General features: G+C 30.8%; 1 protein-coding gene across 1 annotated transcript in view; it reads right to left on the minus strand.

The window, feature by feature from the left end:
* Positions 1–2,165: 2,165 nt before the first annotated feature.
* The window catches only part of LOC125077690 (serine/threonine-protein phosphatase rdgC), a 61,379-nt gene continuing 39,621 nt past the window's right edge, over positions 2,166–23,923 (minus strand). The window contains exons 7-15 of the mRNA XM_047689695.1: positions 22,680–22,846; positions 22,208–22,244; positions 20,462–20,611; positions 17,850–17,927; positions 6,018–6,203; positions 5,334–5,589; positions 4,445–4,593; positions 3,606–3,708; positions 2,166–3,350 (exon numbers count right to left, since the gene is read on the minus strand). Coding sequence (XP_047545651.1) covers positions 3,133–3,350; positions 3,606–3,708; positions 4,445–4,593; positions 5,334–5,589; positions 6,018–6,203; positions 17,850–17,927; positions 20,462–20,611; positions 22,208–22,244; positions 22,680–22,846 — 1,344 coding nt within the window. The 3' untranslated portion in view covers positions 2,166–3,132. The remainder of the gene's footprint in view (positions 3,351–3,605; positions 3,709–4,444; positions 4,594–5,333; positions 5,590–6,017; positions 6,204–17,849; positions 17,928–20,461; positions 20,612–22,207; positions 22,245–22,679; positions 22,847–23,923) is intronic.

A 23,923-nucleotide genomic window follows, 5' to 3' on the forward strand; every position in this document is an offset into this window, starting at 1 on the left:
GCTCCGAGACGTACATACATTACCTAGCGGCCCCAATATATTTAACCTGGCCCTTTAATGTATCAAATATTTTATTAACAATTTTAATTCAAGAAATCCTGAGAGAAAAAAGGAAACTAACCACTTTATATGAGTGCTATCTTTGTAATACGTTATATTTATTATTTTTTAATATTGGTGAAGCACTGTACGAGCTCGTCTATCTTGGCAGACACCAATCATAGAATACTAACAGCCAAACAGCAATATCGGTGTGATTCAGTTTTACCGATCATTGTTTCAGTCATCAAAACAGATGAATTTCATCATTTTAGTCTTGACCATCTCGTGGCTCATATGCTTAACTGCCTTTGTTTCTTTGTTTTATAAATTATTTAAAAAAATTGTCTTCGTATGAGAATATTTCGACATGAGTAACATATTACTTTCTGAATCTCAATTTACATTATAATCTGCCGTCATTAGTGTAGTTGCCAGCTAGTATATTGTTCGTAATAAAAGTTATTAGGGTTTTCTGCCAAGATATTCTCATTAGCAGCCCGGAGTTAGGGAGTTGGCACACCCTCTAAAGGCACGTAAAGCCGTTCAGCCTACGCTCATTCTTGTTTAATTACTGACTTAGCGGACTAAAAAGAGTAAGGGAGTTGAGAGTAATATCATAATACAGTTATGAACATAATATGTATCTATATATCATTTAACATATTTAAAATGTAAACCATATCTTTCTTCACAAGTATGTCACATTTATTTCTGATTTATTTGAGTAATGTATAACACCAAATTTAGGCTATGCGTTTTTATTTTGTATATATGTACATTCGGTCAGAGAACAAAACTTAGTATGCTGTGTTTCGGTTAGAAGGGTGAGTGAGCCAGTGTAACTAAAGGCACAACGGACATAGCATATTAGTTTCCAAGGTTGATGGCGCATTGTTGATACTAAAATAGTTAATATTTCTTACAGTACAAATGTCTATGGGCGGTGGTGACCACTTATCATCAGGTAGCCTATTTACCTGTACACAATAAATAATACAAGAATAAAGAATAAAATAACATATATATACAAATAAAAAAATATACGACACAGTGAATTGTTATTCGTGACGCGAGTTCATTATCGATAATCACTCAACAAAAAGGTCCGGAAAAAAAATTAGAAGAAAGAATGTAGGTTAATAAGTTATTAAGCAGCCCTGACTTCGACACTTGGTATTTTCTACTTGCTCATAATGCGAAGTGAATTAATCTGTACGCCCACGTTAATTATTATACTCGTAACAGGGCACTCTGATAATATTTTTACTATTTCCTAATTAGGTAGAGCAATGCAACAACTTTTAGTAATATCACTTGTATAGAATTACTTATGTCAATAAGTATTCAAAATTGTTTTTATTGCTTCTCTTCTAAACGCTTCTGTCGAAGTTAAAATTGAAATAATTGAACTGTATACGTTGCATACTACTGAATTATAGTTTATTATATATTTTGAATTCAAATGAAAATTTGGATACTTACTCATTACTTACATTTATAAGTAAAGTAAAGTAAAGATTATTGTTTGATGTTTAGAAAAATTATTAGCGCAGTCGGGTGTGGTAACTAGTTTAGTGAAACTACTTAAAATATGATATCACAATTTATTGGACAAAACTTATATGATAGCACATTTAATTAATTAAATAATTGAGTACTATTCGCTTACATGAAATAGTTTAAGTGGAAGTCGAATCATTACTTCGTTTACAATCATCGAATTCGAAATCTACAGTAAAGTAACTATAATTTGAATAGTCGAAAGGTTTAAAGGCGAATAATTTTAGTATTTTGAAGATGAATATTTCAATGCATTCATTATAAAGATACATTGGAATGATTAATAGTTTGGATTAAGAGATATGTATGAAAAACTTTAATTACATACTAGAAGTATTACGAAAATCTATGTTTTACGCCACAAAGCTTCGTATATTATTAAAATATTATATGATCTAATCTTTGGATATTATCTCTACGCAAGAATCAGAAGATTTAAAAAAAAACTTGTATTTTTATTTATTATTGAATATAGATAAGAGGAACTATATTATTTCTCTATAATATATTTAATTTGGTAAGCAAATATAAATTTTATACAAATATTAATCGTCTTACGTAATACTTTGTATTATAAAAATACATTAAATACGGAAAATACTCTGAATTTTTTGCATTTTTGCTCCCATTTGTTTATCAGAAATAATATGAAATATAAATTTTGTGAAACGTAAATGTAATGCAAATCACACATTTTAAATATATTGTAAATTGGCACCAATTAAATGTACATATATAATGTGCTGGTAGATTCGATCGATAGTTTTATAAATAAGTTTAACGACCTCTCTAAGTCAATAAATACGCATATCTTTATAATAAATCTAGTATTTTTAAGTTAATATAACATTAGGCTCCATTAAAATGCAATTAGAAAATACATACATCAAATGTTAATAAGAAATTTGTAGACACACGTAGAATATAGATTAAATAAATTAAGACTACGACATAAATGTCTTAAGGCTGACCATCCATCCGAAATATAGCGTCATGCAGTGCTCATCATGCAATTTCTTTCAATATATTATATTATGATACAAATAAAATTGTTGGATAGAAAAAATACTCTACATGAAGACAATGGCGAGCCTAAGGCTATTAATTTATGATAACTAGATACGAGAAAGTGCTTGCCTAAATTTTATACATGTTCTGGTCTACGTGAATACGAATGTATTTAGAAGTTAAAATAGCCTGAAAAGTATGTATATATCCCGTTCAATTACTCTTGCTTGAAGTTATAATCTCGACGAACGATCATCCTTAAGTATTGCTCGTTAAGGCCCGGTTACGGCAGTGTCCTTAAATATCGCTCTCCAAAAGGCCGGCTCGTTTTGGCCTCGCGTAATCCGTTAATTCTATTTCCTCTATATCTCTCGAAGAGTTCGAGCTTTCGCCCATTTGAGTTGCTCGTCCATTTTTCTTATACTTTGGTGATCGCTCGATGTCTATTTTCAACAGTTCAATATCGACTCCGATTTCGTCTTTATCGACCGCTGTCCTGCTCGGACAACGGTCTAGCTCCTGTCAGGTGGCCTGTAACTCCGCTAATGTATTCTCGTCCTCATGCAAACTCTTCTCAGCGAGCCTGAAACTCTCGAGGAACTCGTTGAGGTCTACTAACCCGTCCTTGTTAATGTCCATCAGTCGACATATATCGACCAGCTGCTCTTGGGTCATTGGATTCGGCATATATTTGCCCAGTAATTGACATGCTTCGGAAAATTCTTCCAGAGTTATATAACCTGTCAAAAATTGAAAGATGAGACAATATATACATTTTATAATAGCAGTTAGATATATTAATAAATACAATAAAATACTTTGAAGGCACGGAAAATAATGTATATTATTATCAATTTACTTATTTTTGTCTGTACATTTTCAACACAATAATAACATTATTTAAAAAAAAGAATATTGTGAAATAATGAACCTGTCTTTTAACATTAGAAAATGATATTCCGTAAATACAATAAACCTTAAAGAGATAACCTTACCTGAATTGTCCTTGTCGAGAATTTTAAATATTGCTTCCAAGCTTCTTTTATTTTTATAGAGCGTTTCGACGACAGTTTGAGCGTCGGACTTTCGTCCAACTTTCTGTAATGAAAATATAGCTACAGACTTAATCTTTTAATCCGTTTAAAATTTAGAACGGTTACTTTAGTATTTGTTTTTGTCTGAAATACTTAGTATTTAAAACGCTTGAAAGCTAACATCTTATGTTTTATGTTACAATTTATTTATGAATTAAAAGTCTCTTAAAAATGATTTTACAATGACAAAAACGTTTTTGAAATTACTTATTTTATCACAAATTTTTATTTCCATGCTTTTATTAAGTAATAAATCACAAAATCAGTAATCAACAACTAATACACTGACTCAGTAGTTAATTAGTAGTTTTTTAATTATCCATTTTATATTTAGAACAATTTTTTGAAAAGCTTAACTTTAAATTATTAGGTTCAATATGATTATTAAAAAAAGAAATTCAATATTTTCAATAAAATTTATTTAATGAAAATATTGAACTTCTAATATCAAGTTCTAACTGGCTCAGCTATAAAGCAAACTTATAATCCTTAAACCGCATCCTCCTAAATAACGGGTGCGCGAACGACGTCACGACCACGGGAGTTCTAATAAAACAGAATCTTGTGTGACAATAAAGGTATCGAATGCGACTGTGTGACGACCTTTTATAAAGGTATTAAACTTAACGAAAGTTGGCACGAAGTCATATATATTAAAATTTATTTAAAGGAGATTCTACACAGATTACTAAACATTAGTATTAATATTGATTAAAATAAATAAAGAACGGATGTCTCACGTTAGTTGGTACATCAAAGGTGTCCATGTAACGCACTCGGCGTGTTTCAGGGTCAGTACGCACAAGTTTGTCCTTGAGCATACGCCACGGGAGCCCGAGGTGAGTTGTCTCTTCCATGGCGTAGCACCAGTCACTTATCGAAATAAAGCCTAAAAACAGCAATTCTTAAAATAATATCCTCAATAAAAACGAATTTGAAAACCTACAGAAACATAAATAATAATAGTAAAAAGTACTCCAAATTCTATTTTACCTTCAATATAAATTTTGATAATACAAATGTCTCCCTTAATGAACGAAGTTGATATATTAAGACTGTCGCTGATTAATGATGAAATCACAAGTTACAATTTACCGAGAATAATGACAAATCGTTTTCAATTTTACTTAGACTTGAAGCAACTTCACTTCAGACCACATACATTATTTAAAGTCAGAGAACTTGGAAAAGATTTATGTACTTGAGTTTTTTTTTTTTGTAATATTAATTTCTGAAGGTAATGATTGCTTTAAAGATATAATACTAATCACAAGTTTACAATTAATTTATTAAATTAGTCACATGAAAAACACAATTATGATCAATAATATTACATGTCATAATATAAATATGGAGCACCAGTGACCTTATCTCTCCTGTTTACAAAATATCAGAATAGAGTAATAAGGGTTTACGTTTACACGCTTTTGAGTAAGTAAACAATAATATAACTAAAACTTAGGCGAAAGAAATCCGAAATTAATGAAATAGGAGCGAATACTTATAACAAGAAATTATTTACTGGAAATATGAGAATTTGGTAAAAATTGATCAATTTAAATATTTTTAACTGAATAGTAAAAATTGTAGGCGGCGATCAATCACTAATATATGTAATCATATACAAACCACTCTGATCTAAGTCCATGCTTCTAAAAGTAGCTTCTAGAGTCCTTCTTGCTGTCATGATATGACTGTGCAATTCCCTCATGGCTGACGACTCCACCAAGCCCACTCGTTGGCGGAACGTGAGGCGACGAGTGCGAGACACTGCAGCAGTGTACTGCACAAACTGCCTATCCAAGGAGTTGCCGCAGAGCTTTAGATAAGCGCCTTTGTTTGATCCGAGTTCGTAGTAGTTGGATGCAGAAAATATTGTTATAACCTATAACATTTTGCTAATGTAAAACAGGGTTATGAATTAAGCATAAAGAAAATAATATAAAACTATATTTTTTTTGTAATATAATTTTAAGGAAATTGATACAACCTATTTGGCTTGTTTTCCTTCAGATTGTATTAAATCCGATGGAAAGTGGTCTTACTATTCCTGACATAAACTAAGATATGATGTCCTGATGTACACATAAAACTTACTCACTCACACTTTAAAGCTTAACAAGTCAATACAAAAAAATAGTGTATGACGATAGACTAATTGACGAATGAGTCGTTATGTGGAGTTGTACAATTTAATGCCTCATAAAGGGTTAAGATTATGTAATTTGTTTTAAATATTCAAAAATCCTAAATACTTAAAATATTGTTCAACTTATTTGGAAAATGTAGCAAATAAAACAAAAAAGTACTTACATTTCCATTATGTAGTATTTCGTAGCCACCAGGCTTACATTCGTGACTTCTGACTATGAAACTAAGTTTGTTTTTACTCAGAAATGTGGCGGTGACATCTGGACCGAAGTACGTGCCAGCGCCGCGCAGGGCGTTCGCGACACACCCGCTGATACTTTGCGGATCCGACCAAAGGATATCAAATACCTACAAAAACACCAAATTATATAAATAAACAAGATTTGTCGAGACTTATTACACAGAATAAACAATTAAAAGTAACAACGAAATACGATACTAAATATACAAATATCATAACCCAAATAACACCCTCGTAGTAATAATTAAACAAAATAATTTAAACATATTTTAAATTCTCACAATAGATATTTAAAAAATCATTTGTAGTTATTAAATATACATATTTATTTCTACAAAAACAATATGATATCACAGTAACAACATTTCAGTAATACAACAATGTAAAATATTTTTTTACGAAAACGTAAATACTTCTTCAGTAGAAAAGCTTTTAAATGTCTGGTTCTAACAATGGATTTTAAGATACCTTACATTGTTACTTATACGAGTTTTAACCATTTTACCTTTAAGTGTAATTTAATATAAAACAAAGAAATACTTAAGAGGCATCCATTAATCTTGTTTTGAAATGTCGGGGTATATTTAAATGTAATCCTTGGAAAAGTTCACTGAAATTTTATTTCAAAGAAAATAAGTACTCTAAATTTACCGACGACCACTAAGTTAGTCTAATATTTTAAAAAAAAAATTTTACCGAAAAAAAAAAAAACATTTTGTTTTTTTGTTATATCTTTTTTTTAAGTCACTATAGTATCAGAGTTAAATTATATACTCGCAAAAAATGTATCCAGAAATGTTACATTGTGTATCTAAAATGTTTTAGATATTGAAAAATGTTAACAAAAAATATTGCTTAATTGAATAAACTATAAAAATAAATTCGGTTATTTCATTACTTTGGAGGTTTTGCGGTAAGTGGTCAAACTTTATAACATAATAATTTATTAATGGGTTAATTTAACGATATTTTTCATTGTGAAGCCGTATTTCTGTTCAAGACTTTTTACAAATTAAATATTAATTAAGTTTTCTTTTGTTTTGGCTTAACTAATCTTTTTCGACGTCTTTACTAGTATTGGTATATTTTTTCACAATTTACTGGATTAAACATGTGATGGCTGTAACCAAATACTTTGAACGGCAATATTTCTAAACAAAAAAACAGATGATAAATGTAATAATGTATAACGTATTATTAAGTTTAATTAATTGTTTTTTTTTGTAAAAAAAAAATACCATAAATATCCATTGGTAAATTAAAAAAACACACACATGGTATTCCAACATAAAGAAATTACAATGCAAAAAGAAATTTAGCAATTAGTACATTTTTATTTAGTACATATTTCCCTTGTCAACATACACATACAACAACATATTATATGTTACACTATATATTAAATAACAGATAATTAACAATTTTATTACCCTAAAATCCAAAACTTTAAATCATTTTATATGGCCTACCCGGCTATTTACAATATACATAATATTGCTTAAAAGCTTTAGCTTTGCCGTTATGTGTGATCAAATCTCGCAACTGAAATTTAAACTTGTTTCACATATCAGATTGAACTGAAATTTAACAAACACGCTTGGACTAGTGATGCTAAATAGTGTATTTAATTTAACTTCTAGATATATAACTTATTTTAAATAAATGATTAATTAAATTTATTTATGTATATATGTATATGTGCATTTATCGTCGAGCCATAAAATTCGCTCACATAGCAATTAGACCATCCTTACGTTTATAATTATCTATTACGTCATTTCTCATTTATTTTGTAAATTTAATTATTTTAAAAGAACAATAATAATTCTTCAGTAATAAAACTGCCAGCCAGGGGAATACCAATATATTTTAGTTTTAATGAAAACTGTATGGCCATTTACAACAGCCAATGTGAACTAAAGCTAGGACACATACATGTAAAATACCATCACGTTTTCTTTTATACAAATCAATATTTATTTATTAAGGGTACAGATTCTGCTATTGTGATGATAAATAGGATCAAAAAGTCCATAGTAATTGGAGATTTGTTAAATATATAAGATACATATCAAACCTCTGACGTCCTTTATTTACAAGTAATTATTCAACAACCAAGTCGATCCAAAAGAAAATTGCAATAATGTACAAAATTAAACGTCGCGCTATGACAAAGTTTATTATTTTATTTTCTTTGTTCAGAACAAGCAATTAAAATACGCTCAGTCCATAATGAGTGAGATAGAAGTCCTTTATAAAAAGAACTTTACCCGGATTGTACAAGGAAAAACCATAATTTAGGTGGCATAATATATTTAAAGACAATCGACTGAGACCTTCACGTCAGAAAATAAAATTAAAGGATGTCTAAAAAAGTAACAGCTATCTGCATGAGTTTCACCATTTTGAAGATTCATAACATTATAAGTTACAAAATTATCACCGAGAATACTCATGCCCGGACAAAAGCAACGGCGTTTTTCATCACTCTTGTTCGTGACTTTTTGGCATGGACTATTGTTTTGACTTTTGCTGAACTTAAAGCAAAACAATGACAAAATCATTAGGGAGTTTAAGTGACAGAATCAACCGAAAACATGATGGCTACAGTTGCTTTGAAACTGATAAACACTGAAAAATATTGCGCTACCATACTAGCGAGACTGAAAGAAACCACTAAGGAATAAACAGGGAAAATAACCAAAAGATTTTTGCAAGACAAAGCGACGACTTTAACAAATATGGGTTCGAAGTGCTTATTCAACCACTTAAATAGAATATATTTAGATGACGATAAAGTTAAGCAGGTTATTTTGACGCGTTTTGAGGGTAAAGACAAAAATATATCGAAAGCTTTACCCCGATCTGATATGTGTATTGAAACCAAAGATGCGTTTATGGAAAATAAAACATAATTTTATTAAATTATTTTACTTATTTACAACCCTTTCCTTGCGTGGACTTGTAAACTTCCCCTCGTGGTTATTTAGTGGGTCGGTAAGTAACTTAATTAAGTACATGCCAAAATCGCTCAATGAACTCTCGTGACCGCCCTTTGTGATGTTCGTTAGTGAAATAATGCGGCTTCAGCTGAACAGCTTTTACGCACTGGAACCTGTTTCCGGCATACTACATTTACACACTTTATATATTTTACAAATACTAATTATTTAACCTGAAGTTAACTCAATCGAGCGGCATTTATCAGATTAGAATAGTAATAAATGAAATGTTACTGCCTAATCAATTTAATTTAAGCATTTCCATCAAAATCTGGCCAACTTTACGTCAACCATTTTCTTCAACATGTTTTTCAAACAAATGTTTATTATTTTCATTAGTACCTATCGTATGTTCCCATTACCAATATTTTTTGGACACGCCCTTAGCACAGAACCTTTGGAATGATTAAAGTTTTATTTCCATCCTATAGTAGTTATAATACTTCATGTGCCAATGTTAACGAAACCAGGAGTGCATTGTACATGATGTATTAAGTTTGGCAACTAGCTTAATTAATGCAGTAATGGCACGCTCGCCTATGTTGAGCGCAGTAATACTTGATGAGAACAATTTTGTTTAAGAGTTGTGACAACTCTCGATCACGTCAGCGCTAGATAAGGGTGCATTAATTATCTCGGACATTGTTTGCGCATACTTACATACATACTTTAGAATCATAAACATTGTGTCAATACATAAAAAAGAAATATTTATTCTGTATTTTACTACAATAGAGTGCGTGTTGTCACGATGTTTTGTATTATCACAAGAACGCACAATATCTAAGTATTGGAAAACTGCAAAACAATAAAAATAATAATAATCTGTCTTTAAAGATTATGATGAAAAACTCCCTTTATACTTTACCAAAAAATTAACTACTTTTACAAGGTTCGGACATGGAAGCACGTTCGTGCAGAAAAAACTATTTTTTCCAATGAAGGGGACGGCCAAATACGATCATTGTAGCATAGCAAAATGGAGCTTTCAAACATCAACGTTTCTCGACGATAAATCAAGGACTATCATACTAGTACAACTTTTAGTTATGAAACCCAAAAAGTCTTGCTGTAGATATTCAACACAGTTCTATCGGATCTCGGAATTACGGTCTCAGAGATTCTTACCGAACCAAAACAAGAGACGAGTAAAAATATTTTGACATAAAGAGCTGATTCGGACAAAATTACTACCTTATCTGTGCCAGAACAGCCGCAAAATATTGTCGCATTATTGGAAGTGTAGCTGTTCATCGAGAGATTTCCTCAAGATTCAAGAACAAAAAAACTAGGTCTTAACGTGCCAACAAAGCCGCTTTGAAGTAAAGTTTCTAATATTTTCTTAACAAAGAGATTTAGTGTGGTGGTTTAGCTGATACAATAAATTATTCTCGTTTGCTCAAAAAACCTTATAAAAGTAAAATATTTTAAGCGAAAAATGAATATGCCATTGACTTAGTTCGTTCGAATACTCTAAACACAATATGTTATGTAATTTGTTTCTTATAAATAGTTACCTAAAATTTTTATCCGTGTTTTTTTTATTATTTTTATTGTTTCTTTTTTCATTTATAAATTTTTTTAAGAGTAGTTTTTGTGGATGTAAATGATTAGGCTATCTGATAATAAATGTTCACCATCGCCCTTAGATATTGACGCTGGAAGAAATATTAACCACTTACATCGCCAATGCGTCGCGCCAACCTTGGAATCTAAGATATTGTGTCCCCTGTGCCTGTACTTGCTGGCTAGCTCACTTGTCCTTCAAACCGAAATAAAACTATACCAAGTATTGCTGTTTAGTGATAGAATATGTGATAAATGGGTGGTACCTGCCACCTGGGTAGGTACCGTCTGGGTAGACGGGCTTGCACGGTCACTTAAAATGAGACTAAATAATGTTAACTATTAATATTCCATGGAATACGTAAATCTAATGTTTGTTTATCTTTATTCTTTCTTAAATTGGAATATGTTACAGGCGCTAGTTTGTTTTAAAATTATTATTAAATATATCAAGAAATATTTTAAATATGGATAAAAACAGAACTGTTCTATGTTAATGTCATACTATGTCATCATATGGAATATTTCTATAAATTCCAGCTATACTAGGGTTTCTGGCAGAGATATCTCTTAAGAGAAAAATAATGCAGAGTTCACATTTTCCTAATTATGTGTTTTTATGTATGTATTTTATGATACATAAATAAATATTATATATTAAATAATATGATGCTTTGGAGACGTACCTACACCAATTACACCTCGTAACAACTATCATTGTTTCAGAGAAAATGCCTTTTATATTATGTAGACAACATTAAATCTAAATTAGCATAAAAATATTTTAGTATTTCAGTGTCTGCATTTTATTTATTACAATTACCAAGAGACGACGAAATTCATTATGAAATTATACACTGGTTAGAATTCATTGTCAAGTTAAATACACGAAAAATTAGATTACGATTTACTGAAACGTTAAAAACAACTGTACTGTACATTAAACAGGCCTTTGTGCAAGCAGTCTGGGTTACCTACCCCAACCCCAACAACACTTGGTATTTTGTTTCGGTTCGCATGGTGATAGACCCAGTGGAACTAGTGGTCCCAGGAATATAAAATGTTGAATCCCAAATTTGGTAGCTCGTTGGCGCTATGGAAAATGGTTTATCTTTCTATCAGTTCGAAATTCTATAGAATACAAAATGCTGTCTATAGTAAAAGATGACCGCTAGTCACTCGGCTAGATTGCTCGTCTGCCTTGTGTATTTATTCAGTATGCTTCCATTCATAGAATTGTAATTAAAAACTATGTAAGAATTTCAAATGGATAATAAAAAGTCTTCATGAATTAAACCTTTAACTATTGGTAATTTCAAAGTTCTAAATAAATTAATTAATTTATCTTAAACAATATTTGATAAGCTACAGTAAAAATATAAAGGAGCTTAACGTTGATTTGAAAAGGACTAAATGTCTAGAATGAACGTCAATTTGTACGATGAATACCCCTCAGGGAGCACAAAGTTCATAAGCGGTTAGTGTACAGTTTATCGAGTCGCACTCAGGGGACCGGTCTGCTAAAATTACATTATAACAAGGATGGCGCTTTCTTATAACGTCAGCCCTGAAGAAAATAATGTGATAAATATGAAGCTAAGTCCTAATAAATTGGATTGATCCGATGTAAAAGGTCAACGAAGCATTGATTGCTCACGATTGCAAGCAACGATATGACGCGATATAAAATGCAATCGACTTCTAAATCGATTTTATTTATTGTCCATAATCGAATATAAAGTCGAATACGTGTAATCATGAAATATTAGTTTTTTTCCAACCGACTGGTGGACTTCGTGCGAGCCTGTTAGAAAAGGTACTATCTATCATCAATTATTCTACCGCTATCATCGATACTTTGTACTGCTTGTGTTCCGATTACGAAGGTTGGTGAGATGAGTAATTACAGATAGAAAAGACACAAAAGTAAATCCCATGGCGTCGCATTGACGATGAAATTAATGGTTAATACATAACGTGTTATCGATGTATATGGGCAACTTATCAACGTTGATTAATTTACCTGTCCATTTTTTTACGTAATAGATAGGCGGCCGGGAAAAAAAGCCACCAGTAGGTAAGTAGTCAACACCGGTCTTAGACATTAGTAATGTAAGAAAAATTACCCATTCCTTACATCTACCACCAACTTTGTAAAATATATATTATGGGACCTATGCCTTTAGTTACACTGGCTTACTCACCGTCCAACTAAAAGACAACAATACTAAGTATTTCTGTTTGACGATTGAATATCTAACGAGTATGTGTACCTACCCAGAGGACCTTGCTCAAAGCCACCACAAAACCACCAAAACCACCAAAAAAAATTATAAATCTAAATTACAAGATGTATCTACAAAGTAAAAAGATAAAAATAAATAAAGCATAGACTTATCAGTAAAAATATATATTAGATATTCTGTGTGTACGTACTAGGAATACAGAAGTATATAAAAGTCCGAAGAATACGTAATAAAAAAATTTTACACGTCGTAAAAAGACATTTATATTCGAAGAAGATCCTTACTTTTATTTTTATCGCACATCAACGAAACTAAAAAGTAAGATATGGTAAAAGGTACGCCTAGTTAGTTCAATATTTCTTCAAAGAGAATTATTACTATAACAAAAGTAACATATTTGTTGGTGTTATTATGGTAATGTGAAATCAGAACCTATTATAAAAAAATAACAAACATTATTACGTAATTGAGTATTTGCTTTTAACAAGTATGTCTACAATTGTTTTTAAATTATTCCATGTATTAATATTATTTACCGTAATGTTATGTCTACATACGAGTAATTGTAGATTCTCGTTCGAACGCTGGAAACATAATAGTTTTCTCCAATATACATATAAGAGTTTTATAGATAAACAAAAACAGTTCCAATTAATATATACATTAATCTTTTATCGATAAATCATAGCTTTTTTATTTTTAAATATTTCATGGAAATATGTAACCACAGATAACTAATATATATTTTCCTGATTAATAAACGTAAAACAAATGTAATGCGGCGAGGTAAGATGCATTAGTATTATGCAGAGGCTATTATACAATTGCAGACACTAAGTACGACCGAGGAGATTGCATGCCACGATACTGATTGTAGTATAATATCATTATAATATGTAATGGAACACGAATGGTCCGGGAGACCGCGTCGAAAATTACAACTACTTTGATATCGTTTAATTATTATTTTAGTAATTCCACTCAGGTAATAAATTAAAGACGTCGCCGTCAGCTGCTCCGATGAAAATTATAAAAACTACAATCAGCTTTGCTTACAACGGAGGAAAACACATTAATTAATGTTGTAGTGGAATAAATCCAAGCGACAATTATTACATTCTGTAGATTATTTCTATTCTTCCGGTATTTTCAGTACATCTAATCTAAAACATAAACTAAGCACTCGAAACCTCAGTAGTGCTTACATTATTTATTATGTATTTGAAAACGCAATCTATGGTTGAGATTGACATCTTCTAATCGCTGAGCCAACTCTGCTTATTAATTTGACTTTTGATTTTTCACTGTTTAAATATTATTTTAGCAGAATTAGAGCTGATAAAATATAACAGCGCAATATCAGTTACATAGTATAACGCTAAGGTCAAATACGCGCTCATAACACTACTACTGAAGCTGTAAGATAACATATCTGATTATATTTTTCATCATTTCAACTCGCAGATAAACATATTAAATAATTAGTTATGTATAGATGTTTGTTATTTGCAACCACAATAATGCAACTCAATCACCCGTACCATAAGAAAGTAACCAATAAATTACATATTTAATTTCCAAATCACATCATTTGTATTGAAAATAAAAGTTTTTAATTGAATATAGAATAAATTTCCATTTGTTATGTTTAAAAATTGTTATCTGTGGTAAGCTGGCGAAACAAGCGAAGCCAAAATAAATTTATGTAGTTTTCAGGCTTCCCTTTAGCTGAGTTTAAATTTATAGGAACTTAGAAAGTATTATGGTTTCATAATTTTAAACTAAACATATATTACGTAGTACATTTGTATTTTAATTTTTTTTTGTAGACGTCCTATTTTGTATTAACGTTAGTCGGAGATAAAATTATTAGGTCAGCCGCTTTTTAATATGACGCAAGCTATTTATGAATAGTATAAATCACATCACACATCTCCTAACGAAGTTAACTTCTAAACGAATCATCGGATTTTAATACGGATTTTACTGGTAGATATAACGATAAACACTTACCATAAACATATACATTTAAACACATATAAAGCGACTTTATTGTATACTATTTGAAGTATAAGAGAATATATTAAATACTCAAGGTTACTAACATATTTATTTGAATAAATATCGATAGTGAATTGGGAACAATATCCTCGCAAATACTCCATAGATATTTTGTAATCTGTGATAGATAAAAATAGCGAATACGAATGTACCTGTGTGGGAGATATCGCGAAGTTTTATGTAGGACTTCATAATTTCCCAATAAATCGTTTTGATGTTTGGTCACCCTTAGGTTTAGCCAGCGCTAGCCATGTAGGCATCGGAAAAAAAAAACGTCGTAGTTTTGCCATTTTGTATAAAATATTTTGAAATTTCATACGAACATCCCTCATTCACCTTTCTATTAGTCAAAACGTATCAATGTCCGTTGAGTGACTTAGAAGAATTAATTGGAGATACAGACCGAATTAGAAAGCGACTTTGCGATTCTATTTATAGATTAAACATCAGATAAACAAATACATTGTATTGAAGTTCAGTAAACTTCAAAAATTATAAATATACCATTATAGATTAATACATAATAAATATATTATAATCATTAACGGATATCTCACCATAATACATTTTGATGTTTAAAAGAAATGAGAAATATAACCGATAAGTTGATTTTAATGGACACAGTTTCTTTACAATGTAGCGTCTTTTGTTACTTAAAATTGCCGCTGACATTTGCAACCAAAAGATATTTTATGAATAAACGCAAAAGCGTCGTGATCTGTGTGATTTATTACCACTGTAGCTACGAGCGGAAACGCTTTTCTCGATAAGAATTATATTTGATATTTTCAATTGTCATCATGAAAAAAAAGACATTCCGCAGAGCCTTAACTTTACCCGTTCGTAATCGAGACGGAAAACTAGTATTCTGTTATTAAAAATCCAGCCGAGTAGAGATCGAGATTTAATATCGATCTTTTTACCTAACTCGTGCTTAAAGTGCTTAAAGCAAATAAAATTACTGTAATTAGATTAAATTGAATGAATTAAGGGTTATTATTCCATAAATGAATTCTTAACAATCAGTAATAAAAGAAAACTTTAACAAAACAATCTTGATATAAAATAATTATATTAGTACACCATAAAAGAAAAACTTAATAAAGATTACAAAGTACTGCAACGGAATGTTAGACGCGATGGAAATAAGCATTTAAAATGTAATTTTACTGCCGCATTCAAGTAAGTGTCTACGTAAATATTAAACTCAAGAGTCAGGTAGGTGAATAAGATACTGCAATGCTGTAAATATTTTGTATTATTATTTTAAATAACATTCACTTAAACATAATTTGTTTTCCAACATTAAATGTACTGAAAATCGAAAGGTTTTATAAAAATATATTCATATTTATATAAATATACTTAAATAACTTTTCTAGTTATGACAAAAAAAGTATTTTAAAAGAGTAAAATTAATTCAAATAAATAGTTCGTTACATAATTTTACGATGGTAAATAATTTCAAGCATAAAATCAAAGCAATCAAGACTTTCGTTACCACGAATGCGACAGATACTTCAAGTAATCTAATAATAAAATTTAAATATCAAACTTTGATCACTGTGTGATGTATTAAAACGAGGACTCAACATTTACCTACACAATATTAGCACCCCTCAGAGAGACGCGAAACTTTGCAAAGACATGACAAACATTTTAATAACATTATATACTCTGCGTAGTATCTCTGCATTGAAATTAACTAGGTATTCACTTCGTCGGTTTATCTAGGAAACTACTAATGCACACAGTCGTTCTAAGAAGTTGTACGTAAACGAAGTAAGATGGCAATTTGTTAGTAAACCGAATGTACCTAATAAAGTCAGCGTGTAATTTAGCGTATTGATTAAACCAGTCGCTATAAAACTCACGAATAAAATTAGTCTACCATTTCTTCCTTAACAAACTCTTACTTAATGTATAGCTCCTAGTTGTTACTCTGCCTCCCGCATTTTATTCTAGTGGTTTTTTTTCTTTTCGTTAGTGAATACACATTACCTACACAGGTAGGAAAATGAGCCACAATATTTCCTTTTACAGCAGAGAAAGAGATAAATTGTACCTACACAGAATTTAACATGAAACCTGAATTGGTGTTTGATCGGTTTTGAACACAAAATCTTTGGTTAAGATTCAAGGGTTCTATCCACTAAGCCTTGGTTTGCATGATTTTATAACAACACGATTTAAGTTTTTTCCTAGTAAAGTATAAAGATAATATGTAAACAGATTTATGTGGCGCAGTGAAATGGAAAACAAGCTCAATGCGAAATCGTATATTTATACAAAACTAGCTCGTTTTATTGTTGTAGCTGTTTTTCATAGGGGACTATGAAAAACAGCTACAACAAAACGACTTTGAAGTCCTTTATATCTGTGGCCAGAATTTTACAGATTGTTACATTTTATACTTTTTCGTTGCTTGGTTGTAAAATTGTGTTCGATTCTTTGACAAGATAGTATTGTTCTCAATGTTTTCAGTGTCGAAAGCAGCTAACTTCCCTCATTAATGGTAGAATATGGCATGTCTTTTTGGGTATAATTTTAAAAGTTTTAAACGTATTTTAATCGTTACCAATAAATCTTTGATAATATTTTATTTTAAACTACATGACATTTACCAATTAGAAATAATAGAAATAAATATACAAAGAACCCTCTGATTTCGTATATATTATTTTTCTTTTAGAACTCAATAACTTTTAGTAGTGTTCCAGTTCTGCGCAACACGCCCAATTATAGTATGTAAATTTTTGGAACTAACCCCAAATCCAATCCGTACCTTCATAACCTTCACTCGTCACTTATGAAAGCGACAGACAATCAAAGTTATCGATCGAATAAAGCGAATGATAAATGATTGATGCCGACTCACCTGCTTCCATTCCACTTTATCAATTACTTCTGCCGGGGAGGCGCCTTCATTCACCGGCGGTCGTAGCAGAGATACATACTGCAAAAGTGAATTATCTTAATTATAAAATATACTAAAATAAATAAGACTCAATTCATTACAATTTACAGTTGGTATAGAAATAGGTTACAAGCAGGAAATAACACACTGCTGGAACCTTGTCTGCTATTAAGCAAGCCTATGAACTTATCGTTACGGTAGCATGGGCAAGCAGTCCCGTGATAGCCCTAAGCCTAAGAGACGCAGTATGCCCCGCTGTTTTTTTAGTAAATAGTCTGATAAACTAAGGCGCTTCAAGAGCTCTAGACTCCGGCCAGTCCGACGAAGAAGAAACAGAAACTACTTCATGTGGGGGAAACTTGTAAGAGACAGTGAGGTACTCCAAAAAGGCTCGGAACCTCCATACTGCACCAAACGCAAATTGATAGATTAAACTCATTCGTCACATTCTAATTTCACAATTTTTTCCCTACCCTTTGAACCCTTTATTTTCGGTTAATGTACAAGTACTCTACGTACGGGGATCCCTTAGGACAACTTTGCGGTTGAATTACTTCATATTAAGAAAATGTAGGTAAAAAAGCAGAAGTTTTTAAAACATAATAAATTTCCACATTTCTTATATGTTTTCTTTTCTCGAGCAAACGTCTTACAGTTTCATCATGTACAACTACATGAGGTGAGCGGTTAAGTACGGAGGTATTTCACTGTAGTATCCAAGGACGACGTCTATCTCGTAGCAAGAGAATATTTTAGCTGTTATATAACCATACATATGATGCCGAGGTTGGTTAGTGATCAGAACACGTGCATCTAGACCGAAGATAGACCGAGTAGCGTGGTGGAATTTGTTCTTAACCTTCTTATAAAAAGGATTATTTACGGGCTTTTACTGTACTTTAATTACGACATTCTTCTATTCTAAGCCTATTTACTTCAAAAATATTTTTTAAATTTTATTTACTTAAGATATATTTTAAATATGTCCTATGTAAACTAACTTCTAAGCAATGTATTACAATCATTAATGAATTTAAAATATATTTATTTTACATATAAAGCATTTCTCCTTTCTTCTGAAACCGACATAAGTAATTTAAGTATCATAAATTAAAGTGCAACTCCCGAAGCGACGGGTGACGCGACGCGACGAAGCCTTCCGATAAACTGATTCCATAAATTACACTTTTCAATTATGTCTTTTGACTTAAATTAAAGACTAGCATTTAAATAGAAATTGTGTTACAAGAAAAATGCAAAATATTTTTTAACACAAATTTTCTTACTACAGCGTACTAATTTTAGTCGGTATAAAATAATAATCACATTGTCGTATATGCATAAAGTCTATCAGGGACTTTGTACCTATATGTTTCAGAAAGATAACTTGCTTTAAACTCTCCTAAAAAAAAACACAGACATATGAGGCCGCTTATAAACGGCGCCATTTAGTAAATTAATAGAATATTTATTTATTTTATTTCATATTTATATATATGTCACTGCCAACTAGTGTTATTAATTAAAAACTAAAATTAAAAATAACCACTGTATAAATCATGACCGCGTGGAATGGTGGCAAGAATGCTAGCAGCATATCTCCGTTTAATCGCAATTCCGATTCTCTAGGTGAAAAGCGAACCAGCTTTGCAGTCACCACTGGAGGCAATAAAACTTGGTGTTATATGTTTTAAAAATGTCTTTGCATTTATTTAACTGTTCAATGTAAATAATTCTTATGTAAATAAATGTACTTTAAACATATTATTCTAACAAACAATATTACGTGTGAATTTTATCTGCTATAACAAGCATTTCTGAATTAGGAATACTGAACTACACAGGATAAATTATAGTGTATGTACAAGTCTTCTATTTTCTGACTAAGAGAGTTCAGACCAAAGACCAAATACTTTACAAGGCACAGGAGTTTAAGCATTGCTAACATCTAAACCCCGGTCTGCTGCTGTAAATGCAGTTTCAAGAAAACCAGAAAACGATTCATTCCCAAATAAGAGATTCCATAAACTATCGAGGCAATAGAAAATAAATAAATATCTTCAAATAAACTTATCACAAAATAGATATGTCGAAGTTATAGAAAAAAAAATATTTTTTAGCTCATGACAACTACAGATTGACGCTGATGCTGTGCACAATATCTAGACTAAACTAATTTGACGTGAAATATTTTCTTACTAGACAATCGTATTAAACTCAAACACGAAGATGAGATAATAATCTTTATGGTCCTGGAAAATTAGTTTAGTTAAGAAATTGTGTGCAACCAAATTAACACCAAACACGTATATCACGCAATCATATATACTTTAGAAATTAATAGGATCTAAAAAGGTTAATCCAGAAAAATTACCAATCAAAATGTTTTATAAGACTTCTTTTCAGTCTAAGTAATCTGAAACCGCCACAGAAAACATACAAGCTGGATTTAGTTAATTTTAATATATAAATATTTTTAAAAAAACCATCCACATAACACCGACCAACAAACATTCCAGGTCACATTATATCGATATGAGAATTACTTTTATACGATGGAACAATATTCTTACCTTATCCCTTTCAAGACTCCGTACCATATCCAAGTCTGTGGTGTCTGAAATACCTCCGTGGACCACGAACACGCGATTATTGATGATAGTTCCCAAAGGCAGCCAGCGATAAACATTCTCAATCAATTTCAATAAACGTTCGGCATTGTGCTGTATTAAACAAAGATTACACTTTATTATTACCTTTATGATTTTATAGAGAATAAATACAATTTATTATATCGTTTATAATATTGAGCTATGAGTATAAACGTTTGGCAATTAAACACCGTAGCTGATTAATTAACGTTAAGCATAACTAATATTAATCCATAATTTACTAATTCTATTAGGAATTAATTGTTGTTGGATTTTGTTAATTAATAATTAACGAATAAATACGAAGGTGAGTTCACTAACAAATTGATTTTACTAAATAAATTGAAAACATGAATAGTCAATGATAAATAAGATTAACCTAATTCAATCAAATATCGCTACTGCTAGTTCAAAATGTAAATTTATGTCAATTTTATTTTTGACCTGAACATTTTTTAGGCATATAAAATGTGTTTCATTTTAAATATAATATTTAAATATTATATTGTTTTTATTACTTAATCGTGAGCGTTATTATCTATTAAACATTAAGATTTTTTTTTTAATTGGTAACTAGTTTTAATGTTACGTATAATAATAACATTAAAACATTATCCATTTATCGACGTTTATGTAGCAATGAGACAGCACAAATACATTAGGTAACGTGGGACTTAACCTTATGAAAACACTTTCAGAAAAACGCTATTTCGTACAATGTATTACTTTGTTATGCGTCTCGCTCATACAACACTGTATTTTATAGCCTGGTCCCACTCGCACTGCAAACTCAAGATTGCACAACGTGATGAAGAGAGGAAATAAGGACGATACGACCAAAAAATACCTCATAGATAAAACGTTACATTTAGATAATACGAAGGACTTCTGTACTGATTGCCCCAATTGCTAATTATTATTTCCTTTCAGTACTTTTATATGTTTTCATTAATTCGCCCACGCCCGTTTCACTCTCTCTTTTACATTTTATTATCAGTAAATGGTTTCAGCTTATATTTTGAAGCAATTTTTTTTCTTTTTCGCTTACATTTCAAATTTTTTTCAACTACCAATGAATCACTCTGACCGTAGGCGTCGTATCGAAATTTATGTATGGAGTTAAAATAAATTTGTAATTGAATTCTAAGTTTGAATATTTAAAGGAACTGTTTTCGTTTTCGTTTTAATAAATGTGTTATTTAAATTTTTCATTCTTTTACTGTTACAAAAATAATTACAGAAACGATGTTTAATAAACAATACAATTACATATATATATATATCGTAAAGCGGCACAATTAACCCGTACTACTCAGTTATTGGGTCAAATACGCCAATTAAGTGGTTTACTCGAGTGCATATTTCGATACAATGTCTTCTTTCAATCATGAATGCCCATTACGCCGTTTGTAAAGTAATCCTTTCAGAATTTCTACGCGTTGAGTCTATTTACAAAAAAAAACCCTCACTATAGCTCCTTAATTATTTATATAATAGTTATAATTTGCCATCTGTATTTGTTAATGGAAGTTATAATTGACCTATACAAGTAGGAAGTATTTATTTTTATTCTTATATTCGCGCGCGAGGGAGTAAAACATAGTTTATTAAATTATCAACTAACACAGATGAAAAAAAATTCAGATATGTATATATTTAAAAACTCACCCTATATTTTTGTTGAACCTCTCTTATAAATCCGTACCTAAAAGAAAAGTTTTTTTTTTTTTAAATTTGTATCACAAAACCAAACACAAAAAATACGTATAATAGAAACGAATAAAACCTCCAAGCGTGCGACATCGCTTAAGTTCCAGATCGTTAATAATATTTTCAAGTTAGTAAACTTAATATCGGGCTTAACGAGTTCAGCGAAATTCATGGAAATATAATTTACTCTTATCAACGTGTACAGTTGTTAATTTCTGATAATTTTTAATTATTAATTAAAATTATAAAGTTAATCTATAAAAAAATTAACATTACTCTTTTTGTATTATAATGTATACTCCACTTTACTAATAGTATATTGACTCCCTATGAATAAAATATACGGTTTAACTCTACATTTGATAACAGTTTAATAATAAAATCGTGTAGTATATGCAAATCAGCGATCTAAAATTAAGAATGTAAATACCGGGAATTCATAATAAGATCCTCGTGGTTGCCTCGATTTAAATAAACTCCCCCGGGAAACGCCAGCATGCACGCCAGCAGCAGGAGAAAAACTTCCAACCCCTTCTTGCCCCGATCCACGAAGTCCCCATTGAATATGTATGGATTTTCAGGTGAAGGTAGTCCATTCTGCACAGAAAATGTTAATATATTAAAATTTTTGCTGACAAATTCCGGTCGAAGACAAAAGCTCGAGTATAATTCGTTTAAAATTCCAAAAATGTTTTTAAACATAAGGAAATACTATATAATGAATATTTATAACGTTCACGTTTTTTGTTATTGTTCATTTACCATTTACTGACAAAAAACGTACCAGTTACGTTTCACGTATTGTAGAAAACTTGTGAAAATTCTCATATTATAAATCAAAAGGCAGATAGATCACACGTAGCATTACAGTAAAGGAACAAAAATGAATACGGATTCCCGGTAGTGCGAAACGACGGGTCTTATTGTTAATACATCAACTATTAATAATTAAAGTAACAGCACTTTTGAAGTATTAACAAAACGACATGTTAAAGCAAAATTCCATGCCACCTTTGGAAAAAATACGGTATTTCGCTACAGAGATGTCAATATAGTCAGGCACCCGAAAATATAGTTTGGTATGGTGTTTGGCGGCTGAGACTGTGATGTTGGTGCCGTCTAATGACTACTTTACGAACGCTTATCAATTACATAATGTAGAAATGATACAGGTGATACAGTTGGAGAGGTAATGCTGATAGTTATGGATCACCATATATGCATGACAATATATCTTCTTTAGAATGTTTAGATGGCCCAAATAATATAGAGAAATCTTGGCATCGCCGACTTTCCGACTGAAATTAAATCGACTGAAATTATTCATGTTAATGGATTTGTTTAGACTATCGCTAGATACTAAGATCCCCTTGTAGAAACGCTACTTGCGTTGGCACATTAATTTCAGCTCCTGTCAGAGAATCGCGGTTAAAGACTGGAATCGCGTCGAAAATTAAAAATCTAATAAAGTTCTAAATATTCATCACTTATCCTTATTTAAAGTCGCGTCTTTTGCCGACAAATATTTACAAAAAAACGTACATAGGACTTGACATTTCATCTCCTCCCCTGTTGACAGCTGTTGCCTATTTTTTTAATTAATCGAATCCTTATTTCAAAGAAACCGTAATTTAATTTCATAAACTTTATATATTGAATAATAATTACTGTCGC

Source organism: Vanessa atalanta, chromosome 4, assembly GCF_905147765.1.
Source record: "Vanessa atalanta chromosome 4, ilVanAtal1.2, whole genome shotgun sequence".
NCBI lineage: Eukaryota > Metazoa > Arthropoda > Insecta > Lepidoptera > Nymphalidae > Vanessa > Vanessa atalanta.